Raw genomic sequence first — 18,165 nt, forward strand, 5'->3', positions numbered from 1 at the left:
GCTTGGAATAGAATAACGTCACAACAATGTGATTGGTCACTTGCAATGTTGAACCTGGAACAACATTTTCATGACGGTCTGGGAACAACACCAACACGAGGATATCAGATCATCCAAGTTGGGAATGCAGGATGAATGTATATTTTGTGGACTTTTAAAGACGAACAATTGTTTCCATGTTAAAATGTTTACATCTGAAGTTTTTTGCCCAAACACTAGTAAAATAAATGTTGACAGTGGCGAGTGTTAAATGGTTACTGCTGTGCTGTTGCAAAAAAACTGAACGCTGACAAGCTGTTTTATTGTTAGACCATAATGTTGGCATGTTTTGTTAAAGTTTTATTTGGGATGGTGATGTAATTTTCTTTGATTGCTAATATCAGTGGACTATTTATTATTATTATTATTATTATTATTATTATTGTTGTTGTTACATTTTTTTTTTTTTAAATTGTGGCTGTTGAGGTGGACACTTCACTTTGCATTGTTAAAGGAAAGCACTTCATTGGCATTGTGTTACTGGACTGACCCTAAGCAATCATTGCAAATAGCAACTTTGCTATCCATTTTAGACACTAAAAGAAAAAAACACTCACAGACCTTACTAGCATCACATGTGCATAACTCAAGTGTCATCTTATCAATGTGTTATGTGATCTTCAATGCGTTTTTTTTTCTTCTATTTCTGGTAGATACAGACATTTAATTTAAAGTCTTGATGTTGCATCTGTCTACATACTGTTAATTACTAACCCTAATGAGCTGTTGTGTTTTATTTTGGACTGGGTTTACACAAACGCTCACTGAATGTGTTGGCAATAAAATAAATTTAAAAAAATAAGTTGGATGTACTTAATTCATTTGTGTGGAACCTGTTGACAAAATAGATTTATGTAAAACTAATTAATAAAGCACAAGGTGGCTGAAAATATAATATTTGAATTAATCTAACTTAAATTTAACATTTTACTGCCACAAATAAGAAATGTGTTGAAGTAACTAATCTAAACTATCTAACCTGAAAATATATCATCTATGTTCATACAACATAACTTGATTTAGTTAGTCTTAAATATGTCTTGTTAATCTTAAGTAGTTTTTTTAAATTAGATGAACTAAAGATTTTTGCTTTAAACTAACATAATTCAATTTCGTGGAACCTGTTGACAAAATAATTTTAATTAAAGTCAACGTTTCATTTTTTTGAGTGTAGCCAGGCTGACAAACAGTCAGAGCTCTTTTGAGCCAACCATCCCTTTAACGTTAACTAGTAATGACTTCATGAACTTCTTCACAAATAAAATTTTTATCATTAGAGAAAAAATGACCAATAATCATCCCACAGATGTAATATTATCTACAGCTACTCTTAGTACCATTGATGTTAAGTTAGACTCTTTTTCTCTAATTGATCTTTCTGAGTTAACTTCAATAATTACTTCCTCCAAACCATCAACGTGTCTTTTAGACCTCATTCCTACAAAACTGCTCAAAGAAGTCCTGCCATTAATTAATTCTTCGATCTTAAATATGATCAACCTATCTCTAATAATCGGCTATGTACCACAGGCCTTTAAGCTGGCTGTAGTTAAACCTTTACTCAAAAAGCCATCTCTAGACCCAGCAGTCTTAGCTAATTATAGGCCAATCTCCAACCTTCTTTTATATCAAACATCCTTGAAAGAGTAGTTGTCAAACAGCTAACAGATCATCTGCAGAGGCTTATTTGAAGAGTTTCAGTCAGGTTTCAGAGCTCATCACAGCACAGAAACAGCTTTAGTGAAGGTTACAAATGATCTTCTTATGGCCTCTGACAGTGGACTCATCTCTGTGCTTGTCCTGCTAGACCTTAGTGCAGCATTCGATACTGTCGACCATAATATCCTATTAGAGCGATTAGAACATGCTGTAGGTATTACAGGTACTGTGCTGCAGTGGTTTGTATCATATCTATCTAATAGACTCCAGTTTGTGCATGTAAATGGAGAGTCCTCTTCACACACTGAGGTTAATTATGGAGTTCCACAGGGTTCAGTGCTAGGACCAATTCTGTTTACATTATACATGCTTCCCTTAGGCAGTATCATTAGAAGACATAGCATACATTTACACTGCTATGCAGATGACACCCAGCTCTATCTGTCCATGAAGCCAGATAACACACACCAATTAGTTAAACTGCAGGAATGTCTTAAAGACATAAAGACCTGGATAGCCGCTAACTTTCTGCTTCTTAATTCAGATAAAACTGAGGTTATTGTACTCGGCCCTGAAAAGCCTAGAAATATGGTATCTAACCAGATTCTTACTCTGGATGGCATTACCTTGGCCTCCAGTAACGCTGTGAGGAACCTTGGAGTCATTTTTGACCCGGACATGTCCTTCAATGCACATATTAAACAAATATGTAAGACTGCGTTCTTCCATTTGCGCAACATCTCTAAAATTAGAAATATCCTGTCTCAGAGTGACGCTGAAAAACTAGTTCATGCATTTATTACTTCCAGGCTGGACGACTGTAATTCATTATTATCAGGATGTCCAAAAAACTCACTGAAAAGCCTTCAGCTAATCCAAAATGCTGCAGCAAGAGTACTGACAGGGACTAGAAAGAGAGAGCAGATTTCTCCTGTTTTGGCTTCCCTTCATTGGCTTCCTGTTAAATCCAGAATTGAATTCAAAATCCTGCTCCTCACATACAAGGTCTTAAATAATCAGGCCCCATCTTATCTTAATGACCTTGTAGTACCATATCACCCTATTAGAGCACTTCGCTCTCGCTCTGCAGGCCTACTTGTTGTTCCCAGAGTATTTAAAAGTAGAATGGGAGGGAGAGCCTTCAGTTTTCAGGCCCCTCTTCTGTGGAACCAGCTTCCAGTTTGGATTCGGGAGACAGACACTATCTCTACTTTCAAGATTAGGCTTCAAACTTTCCTTTTCTAAAGCATATAGTTAGGGCTGGACCAGGTGACCCTGAATCCTCCCTTAGTTATGCTGCAATAGACGTAGGCTGCCGGGGGATTCCCATGATGCATTGAGTTTTTCCTTTCCAGTCACCTTTCTCACTCACTATGTATTAACAGACCTCTCTGCATTGAATCATCTGTTATTAACCTCTGTCTCTCTTCCACAGCATGTCTTTTATCCTGTCTTCCTTCTCTCACCCCAACCGGTCGTAGCAGATGGCCCCGCCCCTCCCTGACCCTGGTTCTGCCGGAGGTTTCTTCCTGTTAAAACTGAGTTTTTCCTTCCCACTGTTGCCAAAGTGCTTGCACATAGGGGGTCATATGATTGTTGGGTTTTTCTCTGTATCTATGAAGCGCCTTGAGGCAACTTATGTTGTGATTTGGCGCTATATAAATAAAATTGAATTGAATTGAATGCAAACTCCACACAGAAAGGTTCCAGCCAACCAGGAGGCTCAAACACACAACCTTCATGCTGTGAGGAGACAGTGCTAACCACTGCACCACCATGACACCACCAATGCAACAACCTGCAACAGTGATCAGGATTTATGGGTCATCTGATAGAAATCAATCAATATGCTCAGTTATTGATCTCAATTTTCACAGATTTTATATTGTTGATGACACAGAGTTTACACTCAAGCATGTTGGTCTTACCTCTGGATGCTGAGCTGCTCTCTGGTAACTTCTGCACCAGATCAGTTCTGTTCATGTACATGAAGAAGTCTCTGGTCACGTCAACAGACTGCTGACCAAATTCCTCCACCACCAGATTCACTACATCTGCTCTGGTCGATGGTGGACTGAAGAATGAGAAATGTGATATAGTCCTGCTAGGATAAATCATCTGCAAGAGCCTCTTAAATTTCTTGAGCTCCTCATCACTCAAGTCATTCAATGTTTCAAAAAGCAGATATTTAACAACTGCCATTGTTGCCACCTGGAACCATAAACACATTCATGGGGTCATATATTTATTTCTGTATTTACTCAAATACAAGTTGTTATAAGTTGCTGTTGTTAAGAACGATCGTGGCTCGAGAGTTGGCAGTTCGTCTTATAATCGGAAGGTTGCCGGTTCAAGCCCCGCCTCGGATAGTCTTGGGCAAGACACTTCACCTACTGGTGTTGGCCAGAGGGGCCGATGGCACGATATGGCAGCCTCGCCTCTGTCAGTCTGCCCCAGGGCAGCTGTGGCTACAAATGTAACTTGCCTCCACCAGTGTGTGAATGTGAGAGTGAATGAATAGTGGAATTGTGAAGCGCTTTGAGGGTCTTGAAAAGCGCTATATAAATGCAATCCATTATTATCTTGATTACAGTATATGAAAAATTGTGAAGAAAGTATAAAACTGTGATCCTGTTTTATGGTTTTGAAGATTTATTTATTTATCCATTTACTCAAACACAAGCTGTTATATTGATTATACTATGTTTATCAAAAGTTGTGAAGAAACTATAAAAGCGTGTAACTAATTTATGCATTTGAATAGGGTTTATTTACAGGCTGCAGTTCTTCTCTCACTGTGCAGATAAAAACTGAAATATATCCATCAAGAATCTTTCCCTGATTTCACATTATCTTTCATTCTTTATTAATATTTGTAAGTAGAATAAAGTTTCCTGTTTAATCTGAAAGTGTTTGATGTTTTCAGATTTCTCTGTCCTGTTGAAGAGTCAGGACAAATGTACATGCTGACACTTCCTCAGCTCATCCTCAGTGGTAAAGACATCCTGACATTAGTGTTGCAGAAAATTACTGCTGAAGAAGTCAAACTGAATGAAGCTTCAGTTTGTCACAAACATCCAGCAGAAATCATGAGAAAAATGACTCAACATGAGAACTGATGATACTTTAGTCCTCTGACTTTCAGCCTGCTGTCTTGTACTGAATCAGAGATGTGACATGACTCACTTTGTGGATCAGTGCAGAGCGTCGTTCATCCACAGAGTGTTTCTCTGAGGAGAAAAGTGCTCAAAGTCACTCATGACAAACACATTTAACAACTAACTGACAATTATTCAGGAAATATGACTTTGGAAAAATGGACAATATGCAGAACTACACTGAAACCTCCTCAGCAATAATAAACAGTATGAAGGAGTCATTTTTACTCCTCACAAATTATTTTAATCTTGTCACATATTTATGTATTTATTTATTTATTTAGATTTTCTTCCAGGAACAGTTATAAAATATGATTTGGAAAGATAAATATGTGTTTTCCTTTGCCTTTATTACAAATAATATTATTTATAAAGGAAAAGAAGACCTTTTTTAGAAGTTCACAATGAGTTTTGATTTTGTTTTTCCCAAGAAGGTCATGAACCCCCTGTCGATCCTCTATCTCAACATTGAAGTTTACCGGAAGCCCACACATACGAACCAGTCCCTCCTCTTTGACTCCCATCACCCTCTGGAATACAGACTTGGAGTAATCAGAACCCTACACCACCGGGCAGAACATGTTCCCTCTAAGCCTGAAGGGAAAAAGAAGGAACACACACATGTAAAGGAAACACTCAAAACGTGCGGCTATCCTAAATGGGCGTTCTTAAAGTCAGCAAAGAGGCACAGAAAAGAAGACCAGACACCAGCGAGGGAGGATAAGAAGGACAGACGCAACAACATTGTCATCCCCTATGTAGCCGGCGTATCAGAGAAACTCAGTTTTCTCCAAGCATGACATCCCAGTGCATTTCAGACCCAGCAACACACTCAGACAAAAACTGGTTCACCCGAAAGACAAAACGCCAAAACACAGACTTAACAATGTGGTGTTTGCTGTACAGTGCAGCGAGGAATGCCCAGACCTCTACATTGGAGAGACCAAACAGCCACTTCACAAGCGCATGGCACAACACAGAAGAGCCACCTCCACAGGACAAGACTCAGCAGTCCATCTGCATCTAAAGGTCAAAGGTCACTCTTTGAGGATGCCAATGTTCACATTTTGGACAGAGAGGACAGACGGTTTGAAAGAGGAGTGAAAGAAGCCATCTATATCCACTGTGAGCGACCATCTTTGAACAGAGGCGGGGTTTACGACACCAACTCTCTGCCATCTATAATTGAGTTTTGAGATCCTTCCCAGACGCCTTAACGCCCACTCACATCCTGGGCCATCTGACCTCAGGAAATCACATGATAGGGTGGGGCCAGGTTTCACAATGAGCTCACCTGAAACTTTGGCTGATTGTAACCTACTCACCTTGGCTCCTGTGATTAGGTAGAGGATCAATAGGGGGTCCATGACCGCCCTGGGGGACATTCCCACTGGCTAAAAATCGGTGACTCTCCACTAATTGCTCTTAGAACTGAAGAAGCTCTCGGATGAAACTTCTTCAAAAAATCTAACCTCCTTAGACTACGATGACCTCGATAGCTGAGAACCTTCATAGACATTTTGATTTTGTTGTCTTACTTCGAGGCAGTGAGCTGCAGTCTGACAGCCTCTGAGCCAGATCAGTCCTCTTCATCTCCTTTAAGACCTCCATGGTCTTCTCCACTGACTGTTGGCCGTACGTCTGCACTATCAGGAACACTGTGTCCTGCAGGTCTGACATCATGTACCACATCCATGTGAAGTCTGAGTAATATTTGTGAAGATGAATTTGTCGCAGGGTCCAGTTGAACTTGTCTAGCTCCGGCTCATTGAGACCATCCAGAGCTTCCAGCAGCAGCTCAATAACAGACTCCATCGTTTCTACCTGGAAAATTCAAAGAAAATGTTCATGAGATAAATGTGACATTTCTCACTTTCAGGTTTGTTTGTTTTCTCATCAACACTTTACAAATGTAGATGTGTTTAGATGACATCATCCATCACATAAGGTGATGATGTCATTGGTCATATTTGTCACAATGATCACAAACAGCTGATTAACAATTATTCTGCTTCTGTTAACAAGTTCAGGACTTTTCTGACCTGCTGCAGACCTCCCTCACTGCACACGCTCAACTTATCAAACTTTGACTTTTCCAATCAAAATCAAATCATTTGTTTCTATTGAAGATTTCTATCCTGTGTTTATGAAATGAAAGCTGGATGATCTGAAGTCAGACAGATGTGACATGACTCACTTTGTGGATCAGTGCAGGCCAACGTTCATCCTCAGAGTGTTTCTCTGACAGAAAAGAAAGATTAAAAGCTTCATTCATGACTGATTTAACATCAGTGTTAATAATCAGACACTTTGAAATAACTGATGCTTTGATTTCATTCTGATGATCCTTGTAAGTTGGATTAATAACAACATTAAACTTGTTAACATGAAGTCATATTTGATGGGAAACTATCAACGTGTGAGGAAATGATCCAGTTCTGTTTCATTCAGTAATTCTTCTTCTTCATCTTCTTCATCTTCATATCAATGAGTGTATTTATTGATTCATGTGTTTTCTGGACACTGACCTTTCTCTGTTTCCTCCACATCAAATCCTTCAGCTGATGATCCTGCAGCTGCAACACATTGAATACAAACTGTAACTACATGATACAGACACTGTGTGTGTCCTTTATGTGTGCTCATCCTGAGTATAACACTGAGTCCTGACAATAAAAAGCTTTAATATTTCACTTTCAGCTGTGCTGACTGAAGGCAGGAGGAGGCCATAGTTACACAATCACAGAGAAATCACTGAAAAGACTTTGAATCATTTACCTCATACAGGTCGTCTGTCTCCATAGTGGAGTTTCAATCAAAGCTAACATAAAGATCCATTTACAACACAAGACTGATATTAATGAGCTCAAAATGCAAAAAACAAAGAAAAATATTTTCAAAGGAAAGAAGTTCAAAGAGCTTTAAAACAACATTTACTAAAGAAAGTCACTGATTCAATAAGCTGAATATTTTTACTTTAAACATTGAAATATGAAAACAAATCTGTTTAATTTTACTGTGTTTGTACAACCTGAATGTGTTCATTTATCAACGTCTGTCCAAAATAAATCAGAGGAAACAAATTCTTTCATTTATAAATGATAATAAAGTTTATATTATGCAGTTCTTGTTGTGAGTTTCTCTGATTTAATTCTTTTGATTTTGTTTTCAGTTTGAGCTGTAATATTATGTTTTTAATACTTTTACACTCAGTTAAAAATAATCCCACCATATTTATTGACATTATTACAGAAACTCTGACAGATTATTTCCTCTTACCTTTGAGTCCTGAGCTGCTCTCTGACAGCCTCTGCACCAGATCAGTTCTCTGCATGTCTGTTAAAACCTCCCTGATCACCTCCACAGACTGATGACCCCATTTATCAACCATCTGTTTCACTAGTTCATCTGTCATGTTTGTATATATCTGTATTTGTGGCAGGCCCATTTTGAAGCACGTGAACTGCAGCAACAAATTGAATTCCTCGAGATCCTTTTGATTCAAATGTCTCAGGATTTCCACAAGAATGTTTCTAACAGCTGTCGTTGCTACTTCCTGAAAAAGGATCTTACAAAGCATTTATTAAGTTACTGTCATTTCACTGTGGGGAGATTTAAAGTTTGATTTCTCTGAACTTCCTCAGTGTCTCTGAAGTAGACATGTAGAATATTAGAGCTGCATGATTATTGGAAAAATCAAAATCACAATTATTTCGTTCAGTATTGATTTTTCTGACAGACAATTGCGCTCTCGTGTAAACAGAAGATCTCAATTCAATTCCCTTCACTTTGCATTTTAAATAGCAGAACATTTATTTTAAATATCAATCAGTTACGCTCATTTTATTTGTAAAGACAAAATTAGGATCAGGTTCAAAGTTTAACTGTTCAGCCCTATAAAATTTTAATAAAAAAAACATCATAAATCATTAGAATCAAAAATATTTCTCAGAATGATCACTGAAGGAACAGCTGGTAACATCTGTGGTGCTGATGATGTTTACCTCGCTGCCTTCATGAACTGTTTTTATGTGTCTGTAAAACTTTGGTCTCATAAGAAAACATGACTCCCTCTCCATCAGGACTAAAAACTAAATGTTCTCATTTCTCTAACTGAATGTTTGTGTTTTGATTTTTTAAAAAGTAAAGTGAGTGCATGAAATGTGGAAATGGATATTTTAGGACTTTTGATGTTGAAGATTTTCAAAGACAAAGAAAAATCTAAAGATGTCATTTCCTGGTTTTATCGTCAGTAGTAGATCCTTCACTCTGTCGTCAGTGGAAACATTATTGCTGCAGACTCCACATTAACACTGTGAGAAGCATCCAGTTTCAAAGATGCTTCGTCTGTTTCATCGTGTTTAATGTTCAAGATGAGGATGATTTACAGCCTGAATCTACTGAATGAAAGCTGAGTTAGAGTCACACTCACTCTCTTCCACAGTGCAGCTCCATGTTCATCCACAGAGTGTTTCTCTGAGGAGGAAAAACATTTACCATCAACTCTGAGGATTCAAACATCATCACACATCAAAGTAGAATCAGCCTTCAGACGACACAGATGATTCAAACGGAAAAAGTAACAAAAAAAATACAGTAAAAAAACACATTCATCCTAAGGTTGCAGTAATCACAGAGAGACTGAGTACATCTGTCCATCGTGTATAATAAGCAAACACTCACATCCAGACCTACAATTTATAACCACCAATAAATCCATTAGACATCTGATGATATCTATAAGTCAGAATGGTCAGAGTATTGATCTGATATTTTTATATTTTACTTTGTTGATGACACAGAGTTTACACTCATGCATGTTGGTCTTACCTCTGGATGCTGAGCTGCTCTCTGGTAACTTCTGCACCAGATCAGTTCTGTTCATGTACATGAAGAAGTCTCTGATCACCTCCACAGACTGCAGACCAAGTTCATCCACCACCAGATTCACTATATCTGCTCTGGTTGATAGTTTATTTAACCACGTTGAAGAATATAACAAGTTCCTCAAATGAAAAAGGCTTCGTAGGAATCTCTGAAAGTCCTGAAGTTCATTGTTGTTCAAATTATTCAAATATTCTAAATGCAGATGTTTAACAGCTGCCATTGTTGCCACCTGGAACAGTCAAAACAATCATGGAAGATATATTAATTAATCAATTTACTCAAATAGTAACTACTCTATTGAGTTCAGTATGTTTACCAAAAAAATATGAAGAAGCTATAAAACTGTGATTGTTTTTTCTGACTTTGAAAAATTTATTCTTCTTTACAGGCTGCAGTTCTTCTCTCACACTGTGCAGATAAAAACTAAAAATTTTCATGATATCAGATTGCCTTTAATTCTTTAGTAAATATTTGTAAATAGAATAAAGTTTCCTGTTTAAGCTGAAAGTGTTTGATGTTTTCAAATTTCTCTGTCCTGTTGAAGAGTCAGGACAAATGTACATGCTGACACTTCCTCAGCTCATCCTCAGTGGTAAAGACATCCTGACATTAGTGTTGCAGAAAATTACTGCTGAAGAAGTCAAACTGAATGAAGCTTCAGTTTGTCACAAACATCCAGCAGAAATCATGAGAAAAATGACTCAACATGAGAACTGATGATACTTTAGTCCTCTGACTTTCAGCCTGCTGTCTTGTACTGAATCAGAGATGTGACATGACTCACTTTGTGGATCAGTGCAGAGCGTCGTTCATCCACAGAGTGTTTCTCTGAGGAGAAAAGTGCTCAAAGTCACTCATGACAAACACATTTAACAACTAACTGACAATTATTCAGGAAATATGACTTTGGAAAAATGGACAATATGCAGAATTACACTGAAACCTCCTCAGCAATAATAAACAGTATGAAGGAGTCATTTTTACTCCTCCTCACAAAGTATTTGGATTTAATCTGGTCTCATTTTTATGTATTTATTGAAGTAGATTTTTCCAGAACAGCCATAAAATATGTTTTAAAGATGTGTTTTTTTGTCTTTATTACAAATATTATTTATAAAGTCAAAGAAGACTTTAGTCAGACGTTTATGAGACATGAAAACAGTTTTATGACTTTTATGAGTTTTGATTTTGTTGTCTTACTTCGAGCTTCTGAGCTGCAGTCTGACAGCCTCTGAGCCAGATCAGTCCTCTTCATCTTCTTTAAGACCTCCATGGTGTTCTCCACTGACTGTTGGCCGTAAGTCTGCACCATCAGAAACACTGTGTCCTGCAGGTCTGTCCCCCCGTACGGCATCCATGAGAAGACTGAGTAATATTTGTCATGATGAATTTCTCGCAGGCTCTGATTGAACTCACTGAGCTCCGGCTCATTGAGACCATCCAGAGTTTCCAGCAGCAGCTCAATAACAGACTCCATCGTTTCTACCTGGAAAATTCAAAGAAAATGTTCATGAGATAAATGTGACATTTCTCACTTTCAGGTTTGTTTGTTTTCTCATCAACACTTTACAAATGTAGATGTGTTTAGTAGGGGTGCAACGATATTCGTATCGATATTGAACCGTTCGATACAGTGCTTTCGGTTCGGTACGCATATGTATCGAACAATACAACATTTGTAATTTATTTTATCAATTTTCCTTCTGACGATGCTGCCTGTGTTGAGCGCTCAGTGAATCTGTGTTCGACTACTCCGCCTAGGCTGCACTGTCCAGCGCAGATCCACTGAGCGCTCAACACAGACAGCATAGTCAGAAGGAAGAGCGCAGGGCAAGCTAGCGAGACAGAAGTTAAGCTCTCCTTGCAACAGGCAAATTGAACCTCATTCAGATCTGGCGTTTGGAATTATTTTGGTTTTCATGTGAAGGTAAGTGCGTCATGGACTAAAGTAAAACAGTATGTTGGATGTGCCATGCAATGCTCAATTACATTGGTGTGAACTAGTGTGTTAGCGCAGTTAGCTCGTTAACGTGTTGGCCGTCTAGCCCCATGCACGGAGCGATCGGCGGTAGCTCGTTAAGGAGATTTGCCGTGTTGTGGCGTTAAGGTCATTTCAACGAGATTAACCTGAAAGCACTAGTGGGAACACAACGAATATGACTGCACATTTACGCCGACATCATCCTAGTGCAAAGACAAAAACAACAAGCATGCTACTAACTTTAGCCGAGTCATTTAGACAGCTGTTAGCACATGATTCTCCTTATGCTGCTGTGAATATAGCCCAGAAGAAGCGGATAGTATAGCTTTTATTTTGGAAAGAGACATTTCTCTGTAATAAACTCTCTTTTCCAAAGATGAGTGATTCCTCAATCAGATACAGGGCTCGCAAAATCGCTAGCCCGACGTCCTGGAGCTAGCGATTTTTTTCAGTCGGGCTACCAAAATCTATCTCTTCCCTGCCCGTCGGGCTATTGTAGGAAAAATATATGTCAATGCTTTTGCATTCTTTCAGAAATGTAGCTGGGTAATTATGTCATTGGTATCGGTGAGCCACTGTCAATATGTGACATATTGAAGTCGCGTTTGAATTTGCGCTTGTTTTTTTGCTTTCACTTTGCAATCGTGCGAACTGTGTATAGAGAGCGACAGCACTGATCTGTGAGTGATGATAATTTGTGCACCAATTCCTCTGACATCGTCTTATTAATCGTTAGCTTACTATGCAAACATGACAAGTGAAATCTCCCGCAGCTTAAACATGTGAGAGGTTGATCGCGCAGAGAATTGCTGAGCTTATGTGAGTGCGTGTGTAAAAGCATTTCAGTTCTGCTGAGCCAAATAAGACAGGTCGGGGTGAAGAAGTGACAGCCAAAGAAAAGCTTACCACAAAACGGAAAAGTTATGACAAATCAGACTATAAGGCAAAAAGAAAGTGCAGCTTTATGGTTTCATGGACAAAAGAATTTCTGTGGCTGCAATATGACGAGCTAAATAACCAGGGCTGCACATAAGTGGTCCGCAGGTGCGCATTCGCTGTCAAAATAAAAAACACGCACAAGGGTTAGGGTTAAATTTAAAAACTGTACTTTTGAGTTAAAATATATATTTATAATTTTAATAAATGACAAATTAAAAAGGCATGAACATTTTTTTTGTATCGAAAAAATATCGAACCGTGACACCAAAGTATCGAACCGAACCGAACCGTGAATTTTGTGTATCGTTGCACCCCTAGTGTTTAGATGACATCATCCATCACATAAGGTGATGATGTCATTGGTCATATTTGTCACAATGATCACAAACAGCTGATTAACAATTATTCTGCTTCTGTTAACAAGTTCAGGACTTTTCTGACCTGCTGCAGACCTCCCTCACTGCACACGCTCAACTTATCAAACTTTGACTTTTCCAATCAAAATCAAATCATTTGTTTCTATTGAAGATTTCTATCCTGTATTTATGAAATGAAAGCTGGATGATCTGAAGTCAGACAGATGTGACATGACTCACTTTGTGGATCAGTGCAGGCCAACGTTCATCCTCAGAGTGTTTCTCTGACAGAAAAGAAAGATTAAAAGCTTCATTCATGACTGATTTAACATCAGTGTTAATAATCACTTCTAAAAAAAACACATATTCACACCTAGTCACACTCTCCCTTTATTGATCCCCCAATGGTTTTTTAATGCAACTCCCCTTATAATTATCTACTAGTCACACAAACATACTCCAATAGTAAGACTCGGTGATTAGAGACAGGGGTTACAAGTGGGTCTACAACAGTCAGCAAAACAAGTCATAAAAAGAATAGATGTTGTTTCTTTATCAAGAGCATCTGAGGACACATACCCTAATGTTCACATAGAAAGGTACACCCCCCTAACTGTACCTCTATAGTTTGCACCGTTTTCTTTACAACCTGCTCTTTATCTCTGCATGACAGAGGCCAACTGAAACCAAGTCCACCTATATAAAAACACCCCATCAGACACATGGTATTTTCCTCAGCATTTCACAACTGCCACAAGGTATATCGTTTTAACTTTTTTCGGACCCCAGACACAGTGGTGTGAGGTAGTTTGCACCGTCATGGTGCACATCCTTTAATTTAGCCATGTAGAAAGCATTGTTTGTTTGGAACACATCAGCAGAGAGGCAGAATTCATCACTGTTCATAAGAGTTTAATTTAATCAAACCTCATTTTACGGGTTTCCTATCTCTAGGTGATTCGTTCATTTTATTTAAATATCTGAATTTTCGGAATAGTGATCCAAGCGGGACACAGAGGCTGCTAGTTTTAACGCACCAGAATGACGCAAATATAAATACAAGCCTGACTATCCCGAGACCCTAGCTGCAGCGACGCCTTTCTTTCAACGGGATTCCTGCAGGCGCATTGGAGCCGACTTTGCTACCCGCGCAGAGCGTTTCTGACAATCGGGAAAGGCAACAATACAGCGTGTTTCTCTGCTCCAAGACATCCGCGGTTCCTTTGATTACGGAGCTTCTTCACTCCAATCTTCAAATGTAGGGTTCGTGGATGGATCTTCAGAGACTGTCTATTATTGTGTAGACATTCATAAATAAATAATTTCTTAAGAAATATGCAGGTGGAGTGATCTTTATCAAAAGTAAAAGTTACATTAAGAACTTTAAAAATCTATTGTGTGTGAGGCTGTGTAGTAAAGCTTGCCCTTCTCACCGCGTGTAACAAACCATCTGTTAGGGGTTGTTTGCAGCTATAGAGGTAGAGGTATACTTCATGCACTTATCAACATACAGTTTAGAGACTTGCATTATAGTGCACTGGTGCACACTTGGGCATCTTTTATTTAGCATGGTTATACCATTGTGAATTTAGCTATATAAATATGCTCAAGAGTCTATCATATGTTTGACATCCTACTAAAAATTCGAAAATATATATTTTTAAATTTAGAGGAAATGTTTTTGAACAACAAATGTGTCACATTTTAAACAGGGTTGGAATAATCAGCGCTGAGATTATGCGCTGGGTATAACAGACATGCTTACCATGTGAAAGGAACCGCGGATGTCTTGGAGCAGAGAAACACGCTGTATTGTTGCTTTTCCCGATTGTCAGAAACGCTCTGCGCGGGTAGCAAAGTCGGCTCCAATGCGCCTGCAGGAATCCCTTTGAAAGAAAGGCGTCGCTGCAGCTAGTGTCTCGGGATAGTCAGGCTTGTATTTATATTTGCGTCATTCTGGTGCGTTAAAACTAGCAGCCTCTGTGTCCCGCTTGGATCACTATTCTGAAAATTCAGATATTTAAATAAAATGAACGAATCACCTAGAGATAGGAAACCCGTAAAATGAGGTTTGATTAAATTAAACTCTTATGAACAGTGATGAATTCTGCCTCTCTGCTGATTAGGGATGGGTATTGATAAGATTTTCACGATTCCGATTCCACTTTCGATTCTGTTTAACGATTCGATTCTTTATCGATTCTTTTTAAAAAAGGAGAACTCTAAGGTCGATTAGCTTAGAACTTTGTTTCATATCTTCTCTTTGAACAAGATAGAAATTTAGGAGTAACGTGGCCTTACAAACCCAGCAGTGAGATCTTAAGAGATCCACAGCCTACGGCTCTTCAATGGGGTGTCACAGGGTTACCAGGAAAAAAAAATTGTAAATGCAAAATAATAAAATAAATATTCTTCTGTAGCAATAACAAAGTATAACATAAATTATTCTGTAGCAATTACACAAGAATATCCAGTAATGTCCCTGCCTACAATTAAAAACATTCACTTACCGAAAATCATCTGCTGTGGCAAATGGGTGCAAGCCTTTTACCACAAACTGAGTCACTGCTCGGTGACATTCGTCTATCCTGGCCTGAAATGAGACGCTACCGGCAGGGCTGGACTGGGACAAAAAATCGGCCCGGGCATTTTGACTGGTGACCGACCCACCATGGTATTATAGGAAAAACCATAAATCCTTTGAATGAAAACAAACGCTGTTGTCACAGTGATGTACACTGTCTTGCTGGTATATATGTATCAATCTAATAAACTTAAACCTACACCATCCTCCCTATTCTGGTATTCTAAACAGTACCTGAAAGTAGACTGCTTGGTCGAGTTAACCTCCTGAACTATCTACAACACATGGTGAAAACCTGAAATTAAGACAGAGAAGACTAGAGGTGAGACATGATCATTACTGATTACTGATGACAGATTTAGAAGTAGTTTCATAAACCATTCATTTGCCACATCAATAAACAGCACGGCAGGGCAAAATATTTTTTCTAACATGGCAACCTTTAAAAAGTGAAAGGAGAAAGAAAGACAGGTGAGAAAGAATAAAACTGACTTTTTGATGGCATTTTACACACAGTACTGGTACAGTATCTAGCTACTTCTGAAGAAATTATGATGGGACCCTAAAAAAATACTACGTACAATAATGGATTTCTATACATTTTACATCAGATGAAAACGTTTGTTGTAAGATTCAGATAATTATTTGTTAAAAGTGAGAAATTTTAAATGAGAATAAGAAAGTATGTCTTTGTGCCCCCCTTTCCCTGTTAATGCCCTACCTGGGCCCCTGGAAAAACTTTGCTAGACCCGCCCCTGCACAGTTACCAGCTGTCAGCTACAAAGGATCCTGGTGTTATTTGTCTCTCAGAAACAGTACTTCCCTTCAACTCATTCATGTCACCTAAAAGGTAAACCTGTTTCTCCATCACCTGTTCAGCTCTGATGATTCAGTAAGGACATCTCCTGGTTTCATTTTCATGTTTCCCTCTCACCACATATCCAAACCGACATCATGACCATCAGCTTTTACAGCTGTGGCTCCAGAAAACATCAGCTGATACTAGAAATTAATATTAAATAAATTCTAACAACAGCTGATCAAGCTTAAACGTGCTGCTGTTGTTTAGCGCGACATCCGCCGGTTTCCCCGTTCTGGCGCAAAGTGGGTGATAAACAAAGAAGAGAGAAAAGCCGATCAGCTGATCATTGATCAGTTTCATGATTAAAGTAGAAACGGGAGAGAATGAGAGGAGAAGAGGCAGCTGTGCAGCAAAGACACCGAATAACTCCAACTTTGTGTCCGGGACAAACTGTGTTCCTTTTCACCTCAATACCAAACGCACAATATTTTCTCTGAATATGAGACGATTCCATTTTTTACCGGACGGTTGGAAACTCTAATAACTAACCTTATAAATAAAATAAGATAAAACAAGTTCAACATCAATAATATCATAACACCCGCCCAGCTGTATAGAAACTCCGTCATGCTAGCTGGTTCGCAGTACGAGTTATTGTAAATCACTGTAAAAAGTCAGCATAACGAAAGTAAACTCCACCTAAACTTTGTTTATATCTGACCCAGATAGACTGCAGGTCATAACTTCTTACCTGAAGTCCAGTTCACCGCCTCGGGTCTCTCCTCCTCCTGCCTTTCCGTCATCCACCTGCCAGCGTGTTGCACCTGCTGGCCTCCACCACTTGCTAATGTTACTCAATCTGTGAAAGCTCCGCAATAGCCACCACCAAACAACTGAGTTATTTTTACACATCTCCCAGCATCTGGCCAATCCACCACCTTTCAGTGTTTATACCGTCACGGGGAAAAAGCAAAAAAAACCCCCAAAAAACCCAAAAAACCCATCGGCCCATAAAAACGAAAAATCACCATCGGCCGATGTCCAGTCCAGCTATGGCTGGACTGGCCATCCAGCAGTCTATAGCTGCTATATGCAGCTATAGACTGCAGCAAGAACTGCCAGCATCTGAGCCAGACTCTGTCTGTCTCTCTCATCATGGTCACCTAAATGCACAGTAATGGCAGGTTTTGTAAGAAGGCAGATCGTGTTAACATAATATGCACTGTTAGTTGATTATTTACCTGCCGCATTAACGGGAGACGACGTACAAACGTTACCGCTGCTGCTGGGTTGAGATTCACGAGTCCGGAGCGGAATTAAAAACACGACATTCATTTAATGTTATTGCGTGTTTTGTGAGCAAATGCTTTTGCATATTCATAGTGTTTCCTCCATTAAATGAAACATCTACTATGCAAGTATTGCAAGTTGCCCTGTTGTCATCCGTTCTCGTAAAGTGTAACCAAACTTTTGAGCGTTTGAGCCGCTTACGCGCCGTGTTTCCTGCCAGGTACATGACGCTCTGCAACGTGGTGACGTCATTCGTGGCGACTGGAATCAATAAGGGAATCGTTTGCAAAAATGTCAAACAATTCCAAGGAATTGAAACAGTGGGAACCGGTTCTCAGCAAGAACCGGGTTTCGATACCCATCCCTACTGCTGATGTGTTCCAAACAAACGATGCTTTCTACACGGCCAAATTAAAGGATGTGTACCATGACGGTGCGAACTACCTCACACCGCTGTGTCTGGGGTCCGT

General features: G+C 39.1%; 1 protein-coding gene across 1 annotated transcript in view; it reads right to left on the minus strand.

The window, feature by feature from the left end:
* LOC113032850 (uncharacterized) overlaps positions 1–18,165 on the minus strand; it is a 75,531-nt gene that overhangs the window by 25,053 nt on the left and 32,313 nt on the right. Inside the window, exons 7-17 of the mRNA XM_026186001.1 lie at positions 13,260–13,303; positions 10,944–11,229; positions 10,528–10,571; positions 9,687–9,972; positions 9,289–9,332; positions 8,136–8,412; positions 7,385–7,432; positions 7,054–7,097; positions 6,395–6,680; positions 4,885–4,928; positions 3,627–3,909 (exon numbers count right to left, since the gene is read on the minus strand). Of these exons, the coding sequence (XP_026041786.1) occupies positions 3,627–3,909; positions 4,885–4,928; positions 6,395–6,680; positions 7,054–7,097; positions 7,385–7,432; positions 8,136–8,412; positions 9,289–9,332; positions 9,687–9,972; positions 10,528–10,571; positions 10,944–11,229; positions 13,260–13,303 (1,686 nt within the window). The remainder of the gene's footprint in view (positions 1–3,626; positions 3,910–4,884; positions 4,929–6,394; positions 6,681–7,053; positions 7,098–7,384; positions 7,433–8,135; positions 8,413–9,288; positions 9,333–9,686; positions 9,973–10,527; positions 10,572–10,943; positions 11,230–13,259; positions 13,304–18,165) is intronic.

The sequence above is a fragment of the Astatotilapia calliptera genome, chromosome 11 (genome assembly GCF_900246225.1).
Source record: "Astatotilapia calliptera chromosome 11, fAstCal1.2, whole genome shotgun sequence".
NCBI classification, from domain to species: Eukaryota; Metazoa; Chordata; class Actinopteri; order Cichliformes; family Cichlidae; genus Astatotilapia; species Astatotilapia calliptera.